General features: G+C 32.2%; 1 protein-coding gene across 1 annotated transcript; it reads right to left on the reverse strand.

Moving 5' to 3' along the window:
* Positions 1-584: 584 nt before the first annotated feature.
* Positions 585-1,784, reverse strand: LOC127808113 (abscisic stress-ripening protein 5-like). Its single transcript, XM_052346492.1, has 2 exons — positions 1,253-1,784; positions 585-1,010 (listed from the first exon to the last, which is right to left on the reverse strand). Exons 1-2 carry the CDS (start codon positions 1,694-1,696, stop codon positions 825-827), a joined length of 630 nt encoding a protein of 209 aa, XP_052202452.1. The 5' UTR covers positions 1,697-1,784; the 3' UTR covers positions 585-824.
* Between the last annotated feature and the right edge of the window lie 10,408 nt (positions 1,785-12,192).

A 12,192-nucleotide genomic window follows, 5' to 3' on the forward strand; every position in this document is an offset into this window, starting at 1 on the left:
CCAAATTCAAATGAGAGAGAAAGTGAAGATAAAAAAAAAGAAAAAGATATTAAAGCGAAGGAGAGTAGATGTCCATTGTTGCCATTGTCCTTGTGAACAACCTTTGCGGTTGCTATTATGATTAAATACTCTCACTATTATTGTTGTGAGTAGCCTCCACCATTATAGATCGATAGTGAAAGAGAAAAATGGTTGAGAAACAGAGAAAGAGAAAGAAGATGAATAATCACAATCATGGTTCTTGTCTAAAGTCCAGCAAGAGAGAGAGAGGGTAAAAATAGAAAAAGAAAAATAAGAAGCATATAATTAAATATAAGAGTATTTTAGTTATTTTATAAAATTTATGGATTGTTAACAAATTATAGAAAGAAATTAAAACATAAGATTTATAAATCTCAACACTTAACGTGAAGGTAGGTAGCAGTTGAAATTTTACCCCTAAAAGTTGACCTTTAATTAACATCCATCTCTCGCAAGGGTTTAAATCTCTACATCGATGCACCAACTTACACACGTCATCTCATCCCTTAAAAAACAGAAAAAAGACACAAATATATATTATAACTCTCTGACAATATATAATATTGAATACACATCACATATATATATATAAAGCTGGAGATATATACATATATATATATAATAATATCTCCATGAGGCAAATTAACAACACACAGACACAGCCGTTGCAGCCACCAGAGGGTGGTAGTTATTTAGGGAAGCTACCAACTGATGGTCAACTAAACACACACACACACTGACGACAAAGAAAATCAGAAGTTTCAGCAGATTCATGCATAATTCATATATATAATTAATTAAGCCTAGAAGAGGTGGTGGTGGTGCTTCTTTCCTTCTGACTCTTCCTCCTCTTCCTTTGCTTCTTTCTTCTCATGGTGCTCGTGGAACGCGTACCCGCCGGCCCCCACCGCCGCCACCGCCGCTATCTCTTCCTCTAGCTTGTGCTTGTGTGCGTGCTCCGGATCTTTCTTCGCCTTGTGCTTCTCGTGCTGCACCCAACCAACAAGAAGAATTTTGAACAACTCATATCCACCATAGTTAATTATAGCTGTACGTAGTTTATTGTTAAAATTCACGGACACGGTGGTACTGGCCGTCAACTAGATATATATAGACCTCAAATGGTATATATATAATCTTTAAGGACAAAAAGAAAATTATGAACAACTTATAAGATCGGTTAATTGATCCATGCAGAGAAATTAACAGCGAGTGATTAATATATATATACCAAGGCGAAAACGCCGGCGGCCCCGGCAGCGAGCTCGCCGAGGTGCTCGTGATGCTTGTGCTGCTTCTCCTCCTTCTCGTAGTCTTTGGCGGGCTCCTCATAAATAGCGGAGGTCACAACTTCTGTGTTCTCACTGTACCCTCCACTGTAGCCATCGCCACCGCCACCGCGGCCATAGCCACCTCCGCCGGCTCCGTAGCCATCGCCACCTCCTCCAGCTCCGTAGCCATCTCCGCCGCGGCCATAGCCGCCGCTGCCGGCTCCGTAGCCATCGCCATCGCCACCGCCGCCATAGCCCCCGCTGCCGGCGCCGTAGCCATCGCCACCGCCGCCATAGCCGCCACTTCCGTAGGTGGTCTCTTGGGAATAGGCCACTGCCTCAATCGGCGTCTCGTCGTCCTTTTTGTGATGAAAGAGGCCGCGGTGGTGGTGCTCCTCCGCCATGGTGGTGGTGCAAGAAAACAACGGATTAAGCAAGATACAAGAAAGAAGTAGGATTTAGTGAAGATTGAGATGATTTTAGGGAGGCTGATGGGTGGTGGCATTTATAGTTGACGGGATGACCAATTTTTTTTTTAAATTAAAATATAATTATAATATATCACACGTCAATACATTAATAATACGTACACATGATATGGACGTATTTTATTTGTTTTGTTACATTTGTGTATATATCAATCTTTATTTATAAAATTTATCAAAAATATTACTTCTATTATATATATATATATATTTAAAATCTATATAAGATCATGCCGACATTAATGCATAACTAATCTTGTGATACGGTTACAACTAAGTGGAAGACATATCCAGATGGACGGTCAGGATTTCGTGTGGGTCACGCATCATCCACTTCATCTATTTTGAATTAATTATGGAGCTGTCTTACCACCCACGTACGCCAATCGAACTTAAATGCATCCTTGGATTGTATAATCTTAGGACCATTCTACTTGTACACTCTGTCATATACTTTGCTTCTCTTACCCTTAAGTATCTTCTTTCTTCCCCTTCTCTCTCCTTTTTTTTCCAACGACGTTTGCTATAATCGTCGCTATAGCTTTTCTCTAGCCACTTTTGCCTTGTCACCTCATCACGCGCTGAATGTTGTGTCACCTCACCTCACGTCGATCATCACCTTGCCCCATGCCAATTGTTGCCTCGCCTAGCCTTACTTCGTGCCAATTGTCGCGAATCCTTTTTCTTCACGATAGTTAACGCGAGGCGAATGGAAGCGATGCAGCAGTTGACGCAAGGCAAGGCAAAGACAGCAAGAGAAAGGCGATGACCAATTATTGTAGCAAACGACTGTGAGAAGAATGGGAGAAGTGAGGCAGTCATGGGCAGGGAAAGTAAATTTATAATTTTTGTGAGAACATTTTGGTAATTTGTGTACCTAGATGTACAAATTTCATCTATGAGTCTTAACATTTCCGTAAAATGTAGCTACGAACCTTCCACGCCCAGATTCATACATATTTTTATTTGTCATTTTATATATATATTTTTTATAATTATTTAAATTTTTTATTATTTTAATTATACCCATATAACTATATTTTTTAATCAATTTAATACTTGTACTTTAACTTTTTTTTTCATGCGACAACTCAAAATTTTCATTATTTCAATTATATCTATATATTTGCATTTTCAAGTCAATTTAACCTATATACTTTGATATATAAAAATATGATTAAATTAACTAATTTTACTTTACCTCTTTTTTACACATTATACTTTGATGTGAAAACAAGAGAGGTTAAATTAACTCAATTCCCTTCACTCTTTTTTTTACACATCAAAATATACAATTAGAGGGAGAGATTAAATTGACTCAAAAATATAAATTTAATCAAAATAACAAAAAGTTTCGAATTGCCACATGAAAAAAAATTAAAATATAAGAATTAAATTAACTCAAGAATGCAGGATTAAGACGTAATTGAAATAACAAAAAATTTAAATATTCACAAAAAAAACATAAAAATAAATGAGAACATTAATTTTGTTTTTTTATTTTTTTTGGTGCAAAGGTGAAATCTCTCACCTTAAGGGCCCCACACATTGTCCCACGCACGTGAAAGAGGTTAATCACGATACATGACAGCGCACCAGGTAGGAGGCACGGTACATGGTGTCCACAAGGAGTCACCCCCACAGGAGGGTGAGACTCCCACACTACAACTGCCATAATTCAAACTTACATTCTTAAGTGTAATTTATTACCCAAGAACCAACTGCACTATGCCGGGGCTTGTTTTTAATTTTCTATTTTTAATGTATAAGCGTCTCTTCGTTCTTAAATAACGGCTAACTGAATCTCACCCAGATATGAAGTAACAGCTCCTGTTGTGATTTGGCAGCCAATGAGAGCGAAACATGTGTTGTGCATATAGGGGGAGGCGTGGTGGCATTTCCCACCATTAGAATAAGGTTTGGGAGTTGGGAGAAGAGACCAATACAAATGAGGCGTTAACCGGTGGATAATCAACTAAGCCAATATCCTCAATAAATTTGGTATATATTCTTTCTTATTATAATAATTAGGGATATGACTAAATCATCACCATCTGGTTATAATAATCAGCTTAATCAACCTCTTGTTTAGTTGTCCATTAACGATACTAATATTAATAATCCATGAGATGACACAATTAGGCATTAATTTGACTAATTATTTAAATATTATTAAAAAAACATAAAAATTCAATCGCGAAATCAATTCTTCGAAGATTACTTTTGCTTCCACGATCGAAACGTAAAATAGAGATTAATTCAATTTTCTCTACTTAAGGGGTAAGTTCGATATTTTTATTTTAATTGATTTGTTATAATAAAATTACATGTAATTGTCAAAATTCATAATAATTCTACTAAAAATTAACAATAATTTATACTAGTTCGACTCAAATTAATAATAAATCTACTTACTATCATAAATTATTGTTAATTTTAAGTAAAATAATTGTGAATTTTATTTTGTAAGAATTATTTGTGAATATAACATTTTTTAAATATATTTTGCTTTCGTAAAAATACATTTGTTATATCTTATTTTCAATATTCAAGTAATTCTATTAATTACACTTTATATGAAAATAAAATATATTTATTATTATTTAACTATAAATAGAAAGAAAAAAAATTAACATTACCCTCAAAAAATTAGTTAGGGTTTATCTTTCCATATGCTAAGTTAGTTGAAACTTCAAGTGTCCTAACCAAGTCCAAGTCACGAGGTTTCTTCCTAAATAGGATAGGATAGGTTGATTGATGCTTAAGTGTCCTGTCAAAGTCCAAGTCACGAGGTTTATAGTGTTTGTCAAAATGAGTAAAATAAATTTATATTAAGATAATTTATGTGTAAAATTTAAAATAATTTATTTGAAGTAAATGAAATAAATTTATTTAAAAATTTTAATATAAAATTCACATAACTTCTTTTCAGATAAATTTAACAAACACAATAAAAATTATTTTTATTTGAGAAGTTTTTCATATTCTATTTTTTTTTTTATCTATATCTTGATTAACAAACACTAAGTAAGTTAATTAGTATTTGTTAACCAAAATATAAATTGAAAAAAGTGAGATATAAAAAGTATTTCAAACAAAAATATTTTTATTGTATTTCTTAAATTTATCTGACGACTCTTAAAAAAGAAGTCACATGATTTCTTATTTGAATTTTTTCAAATAAATTTATTTCTCTCCCTCCGAATAAATTCATTTTAGTCCTTACAAATAAAAAAAAAAAAATGACACATGTGTCATCTAGTACATTCCAAAAAATTTAACAAAAAATTTGATAAAAATTTTAAAATACTTCCCAAACTTATCTTGTCTATTCCATATATTGGTTCAGAAAATATTCTAAACTCATCTTGATAAAATCTTATCTCATTTATTTTAACAAACGCCACTTAAATAGGCTAGAATACCAATGGTTAACAACAAAAATATTATTCAGATACTTAAATTTAGTATTTAAAAAATAGTTTATATTAATATATTATATATTTACATTAATGTAATACATAATATAATGTATTAATGCATGAATGTCATGTGTCAAAATTGAGCGTTTAAATAACATATCTAGTTGACCTCATTCTATTGTATTAGTTCAGATAGTATTTATTAATCAAGATATAAATCGAAAAATGTAGAATATAAAAAACAACAACATATCCAGCCTTTATCCCACTATATGGGGTCGGCTACATGAATTCTAGATTTTCATGTATTTCTGTCTTTTGTCATATCTTTATTTAGATCCATATATTTCATATCAAATTTTAATGTCTCTCCCAAAGTCTTCTTAGGTCTACCTCTACCTCTTTTTGTGACTAATTATTCCATTTCATCAACTCTCCTCACAGGAGTAGAATATAGAAAACATTTCGAATAAAAATATTTTTCATTATATTTATTAAATTAAAAAAAAATCACATAACTTCTTATCTTAAACTTTATAGATAAATTATCTTGATAGAAGATTATCTTACTCATTTTAACAAACACTATCTCAGTATCAAAAGAGATTTCTATGATTAACAACCAACAACCATTACTAAAAAAAAAAGGGAGAGGATGAATCTAGCAATGAACCCATTAGGTTCATCTTATATAAAGATAGAAAAAAAAAGAAAAAAAAATATGAAGAACCAAAAGAACTTATAATTACATTTCGATTATTTTTAATGTTTAACTAAGATTAATTAATAACAAAAATTATAACATAAAATTAAATCTCAAAGATATTTGCGATATTTTATCATGTGTTAGAAATAATTTTTGTAATTATTCTAAATCTTAAGGACATCACTTGTAGCTTTCTCTTAAAAGTAGATTTAACCTTTGAAAAACCACTTGGGCAGGACAATAATGTTATCCATGATTAAAGTTTAAGCTTTTATAAAGGCAAAACTTATATTTATGTGTTCTTTGAATAAACGTGGCTTCTAAATTATTTGATAAGACATGGCCGTGCTAATGAGTGCCACTTTTTTATCCATAAAAAATAATAATTTTGTGGGGCCCAATTTTTCTCTACCACCCAAATGGGATAGAAAATCTCAGAACTGTGCAACTTTACATCTGTCCTAATCCGATTTTTGCGGATGGTTGTACAAAGGGGGCCCACCCAATTTTGGAAATGAAAATATTATTTCTTTTAATGATATTTATTTATGTATGAATAGGTTCTATATTTATTTATATTTAGGCCAAATTCATATTTTCTTCTCTAGGATTTATATGAAAAGTTTATCATTTTTTGAACTTTAAATTTGATTTATTAAATAATTATTTTTTTATAATTTAGATCTATTAATTAACTAATTATCTAGTGAACATTGAAAGTGTGTTATAGATATGTCATTAATCATTAAAAATAAAATGACAAAACACCATGTCTAGTGATTGTCGGATTATAAACTCACCAATAGATAAATTGTGAATTTTTGATTGAAATAGAGAGGATGAGAAATGATAGGTTGGTCGTGAGTCATCAATCGGAACAAAGAAGATGAAAAAAAATGGGTCAATTGCAAGTTACGGGTCATCGATTGGAGCAAAAAAGGTAAGTTGGTCATGAGTTACCAATCGAAAAAAGGAAATAATAGGTTAGTCGCAACTAATCGGAACAAAAAGAAAAGATCAAGATTGATTGAGAGACTCTGTTCTTTTGTTAGGATCGACGAGAGACGACAACAAAAACGACGATCGAAGACAAAGAGAAAAACAAAAAAAATAATTGGTTCAGTCGATTCTTCTTTTATTTTTTTTCTTTTATTTTTTTTTTTCATCTCATCTCACATGTAACTCACATTATTTTAAATCAAATTAGACAGTGAGTAAATATAAATTATAAAAACATTCAATATGTTAAATTTGATGTGATTAGACAGTGATAAACTTTTTATATAAAATTTAGAGGAGAAAATATAAAATTGATTTTTATATTAATATAATATAAAATATATGACAATCGACACATATATAATACTAAAAATATTATAATTAAATATTAAAGCGAAACCTAATTGGAATGGATAGACATGTCGACGAATGTACTAAGCGGCAGGGACTTGAATGCTAATTTTGTTTGACCTTCTTCTTCTCGTGTCCCTTTCCCCCCTCCCCACCACCAATCCAAAACGATCACAGTTGGGATCCAGCCCGGTGTCGGCAAGGGGCATATTATTGAGATATTCGCTTCACTTAAATTAATTATTATATTTTAATTTTTATTACTATTATAATCATTAGAGCTTTTTGAAAAATAATTTAACATTTTATGACTCAAATATGGCAACAAAATTGAAATTCATGGTTACCTTTTGTACTTAAAAAGCTAAAGATGAATACAAACCAAAAGTTAAAAAAGCACAACTTTTCACATATTTCCTACTAAAACAAGAACAAAACTGGAAAGAAAATTACAATTATTTGTTAACAAAACAATCACACCTTTCCGTTGATTCGTTAAAAGAAGAAACTAATAAAAGAGCATTTTACCTACGGAAAAATACCAGAGAATGGATTTGTTTTTTTTTTCTTTTTAAACCGTTGTGTCAAAAGCGTCACAATTAGGTCCTTTGTTACTTTACTTTAGCATTTGGAAAAGACAAACTCTTGGGAGTACCGCTATAGCGTGATCTCTAATCGTTCGTATTATCGATTTCGATAAATGAGATAAATTATAAGTGAAGACTTTATTTTACTGTGTATGATAAGGAATCAAACTCATGATTTGTTAATATGAATTCTAACTTATTATGATCTAACCACTTAATCTATATCCTAGAGATTCTTGAAGACAAACCCTTATCCGAACATCAAACACCCGATTACTTTAAAAAGACATAAACTATACAATCATGTTCTTATATATACATGAACATAATGAAATCTACCCAAATGAAATGAGCTATACGGTACCAAATATTAAATATTCCATGTGAAAGGGGAGAAAAAAAAAGTAAAAAGAGAAGCGTAAGTAAAGATTGAAGGTCCATCCATCACCTTTTTTTTCCTTCGAAAATATTTGCCAATAAAGGCAATAAAAATTAGCTTCAGAAGATGTATCAATCAGAGATTCAGAGTGCTAAAACAACTAGTCCCTAAAATATGATTTACAAAAACGATAAAATATCCCTAAAATAAGATAAACTTTACATTTTACAAAAACAATTCAATAAACATAAGAGAAATATCATATCCTTAGCTCTCTACATGTGAATTAAGTAATTTTTTTCAACATTTTTAATCTTTCTATTCCCGAAGCTAAACAAAGAGAGACGATTGTGTTAGATAAGCAACAAATTAAGAATGATTAAATTTTGTGAATATCATCATACTTCATGAAAAATTGAAGCTAAAAATCTAGATAAGCAACAAAAACGCTCGAACCCACCACCAACTAAACAAAGTGTCTTCACCTGATGAGATGAAGGGGACAAATTTGGCACATCAATCTGCCTCAGCATCCTCTATTATCTGAAAATATTGACGAACGTTTTCTTTTTTCTGACCATAAATCTCCAAGCTGATAATATGTCTCTTCCTCCTCTAGTCCCTTTCTTAAGGGGGGCACCCTTCCTGGGTCGGTCTATGACAATCAATGTGTTCTACGAAAATCAATAATCCTCCAACTAGTGGTTGCCAGTAGCAAATGCTAATGCATTATTCCTTTGCCGTCACGCACGTCTTCAAACCCACTACCCCACCTCCAATGATAAATAAATAGGGGAACCATATTCAAGTAGATTCTTCTTTTTCCCAAAATTTTCAAACAAAAATCAACATCAGATAAGGAAACGACCATCAAAATAATTCATTCATAATTATAAAATTACCACTATCACATTATTCTGATTATATTTTCTACAAAAAAAAAAAAATCCTATAAAATATTATTTCCATAGCAACTTTTGTGAATAAGATATTGGGGGCGCTATATTTGATAAAACCATGAGAGAAATATCGCACGTACCTGATTAATGAAATTTTCAATTAGTAGAGTCAATGGCAATCTCATTGAAGCTTGTTTCCTTAGGCATTGTATTTGTGATACCCAAAAATTTAGGACTGTTTTGGGAATAGGTATTTTTTATAGAAATATGGAAATTCAAGGAGATTGAGATCAAAATAGCATAAAAATGGATCGAATCAATTATAGGGAATACCCTGAGGCTTAGATATCTAAGGAAAAATGAATGGAATTAACAAGCGTTCCGAGATAAGATTTATGGTGCTAAAAGAAATCGGAACCAAAATAGTATTCGATACAGATTTAGTTCAGGTTAAAAAATCGAATAGACATAAGGGGCATTCGAAAAGTAAATAAAACCCTTAAAGGATTCAAATTTTGCGTAAGAAGCAACTCTGAAATGATTTCAGGATGAAATAAGAAGGTTTCGTGACCAAATCGCACATTTGGGCCTAAGTATAATTTTTTAAAATTGACCGAGGTTGAAAAGATGTTTTTCCTAAATTTTTTGGGTAGAAATGAAGAGTTTAGAACTTGAGGGTCTCAATGAAATTTTTAGAAAACCCAGGGGCTAATTGGAAAGGATTGAAATGCAATTTCAAAAGTTGAGAGGGCAAAGATACAATTTTCAAAAGATTGACAGTGTGAACACTACCAGCAGCCGGCCACCTCTTCCATCGTCGATTGCAGCTGATTGGGGCTTCAAGAGAGGCTCCAAATGGGTCAAGATTAGGGCTAGCTTCATTGGGAGCTGTCCACGGCCAAGGATCAGCCATGTCTACGGCCAATTGGATGAATTTTTTAACCGTCTTAGTCGAAAAATTGAGATTTTGAAGGTTGGTTTTTGGAGCTTTATCGAGGGTTATGGGTCGATCTAGGGCAGGCAAAAGCATTAAAGACCTTGGATTGGACAACCATGTGCATTTCGAAACTCGAAATTGACTATAAATAGAGATCGAAGGAGTCAAGGGTTTTCATAAGTTTCAAACTCAAATTGAAGTCATTAGATGGTGAATCAAAGGCAAGGGATAAGAGACTTTTGTTCCTTGAAGGTTGTAGAATGTTTTTGAAAAATTTGGAGAGCATTTGTGTAAGTTTGAGTGGGATTCGAAGCTTCGTCAAAATCCTAGGTGGAAGCCCTGGCCGAGTCTTCGATCGACAAGTTAGGCCACTTCTAGTGCTCCTTTCAAGCCAATCTAAGTACCACTATGATCGACTAAGGGTGTAGATCAAACCAAGAGCAAAAACCAACATTACCGGTGTGTTGGAGTCAAAAAAGATGACCGACGCATGAAGCACATGCGCCAACCTTCACTCTTAATTCACGTGTAAGATACGTGGGGGCACATGACCAATAGATATTTTTTATTATTTTTTTTTAAATTTTAAAAAAATTATTTTAAGAATTATGGTGTAAAAATATTTGAGTATGTATTTATTTTGGATTTTTCAAGATAAAAATAAGAAAATAAAAAAATATATAAAGAAATTATGAAAAAATAAGTGTTGATATTTATTTAAATAAATATAATAGATATGGTGCTTTGAGACTCGAGGTTGAGTGATTGTGCGATTGTTGAGGCTTGGCATGAAGATTGAGGCTGTGCACGCTTTTCGAGATATACTAAATTTTGTTCAAAAGATGAGCAATTTTTTCTCAAAAACATGTACGTGATGTGATTGTCTATACTATGCATGATATTTACGTAGATTGTTAAGTCAGGGAATTTATAAGTATTTTGTCATATCTATACATGTAATGTTGCATCAATAAATGTAATTTTTCACATGACATGATGTTGGCATATTACTACTTATTGTTGGGATGAGATGTCGTCGTGATAGTATAGTCAGAATTTTCCAAAGGTATTTCGGAACAACATATAGGAGTGTCACGTTGCTTTGTGTGCATGCCAAAATGACTACTTAAAGTTCTGTGCCGGCCTAGAAAGTTACACTGAGGTATCTCTTTATACATATCCATACATTATTCATTCATATATTTTTAATTTTTTTTTAGAAAATTCATCTTTTAATGTTGGACATCTAACCTTTAAATATTTCACGTTCCAGACGAGACGAGCACTCAAAAGGACAAAAGAGTAATCAAAACATGAGCATGGTGAAAGTTGTTGTGGGTCCTATGTCAGGACTAGAACCAGTAGTCAGTTAATTTTGTTATTTGATTTTAACTATAATTATAATGATATGTTAAATGAACAATATGTATTAATCTATTTATGTATTGATTTGCGATTATGATGTTCTAATTCTGCTTTCGTTTATGATTAAGTTTACCGTTCATTAGTTCTATTTTGAGAATGTTAATCTTATGTGAGTATATTGAGAATTTTAATATAATTCATGTATGTAAAAAAAAATAAAAATTCTAACATAATATAATGCCCCGAAGAGGCGGGGCGTTAAAGTATTTCCCAGCTATAAATCTCTCAACAGGGCTGCACCTTCAGGTCAATCATTAGCAGGCCTGCGTAAGGTGCATATTAAAACATCCGATGATTACATGATTGCCATGACATTATGGTTAGAGATTTCACTTCAATGTCACATGCAATAAAGGAGATGACAAATAGAAATCACAGCAAGTTGCTGTTTACGTGAAGAACTTGTCAAGGAACACTGTTCAGAAGGCCCACTTATCAGGTCAATAAACAGTTCCATGTTTATCCTAATTGTGGTAACTATAGCCAGACGGGAACTAGAGAAAGCTCACTTAATGGGATCAGAACTTTGCCGGGTTCGATGTATGAACAATTGATGCGAGTATAAGAACGCTATTATGATGGGCCAACTAAACAATAGCTCAATGATATACATATATATGTGTGTGTGTAACTGACAAATAGGGCAGACAAAGTTACATAAAATTGAAAACTTTTGACTACTACGAAATCATGTGGTGCCCAATACAAAC

This window comes from Diospyros lotus, chromosome 8, assembly GCF_014633365.1.
Source record: "Diospyros lotus cultivar Yz01 chromosome 8, ASM1463336v1, whole genome shotgun sequence".
Lineage (NCBI taxonomy): Eukaryota > Viridiplantae > Streptophyta > Magnoliopsida > Ericales > Ebenaceae > Diospyros > Diospyros lotus.

What these genes read in the sequence shown, in the direction of transcription:
- LOC127808113 (XM_052346492.1), bottom strand. Translation starts at nt 1,696, where the DNA reads ATGGCGGAGGAGCACCACCACCGCGGCCTCTTTCATCACAAAAAGGAC. An exon ending in CCGCCGGCGTTTTCGCCTTG is followed by an intron (nt 1,011 to 1,252) that starts GTATATATATAT and finishes GGTTGGGTGCAG; the next exon opens with CACGAGAAGCACAAGGCGAA.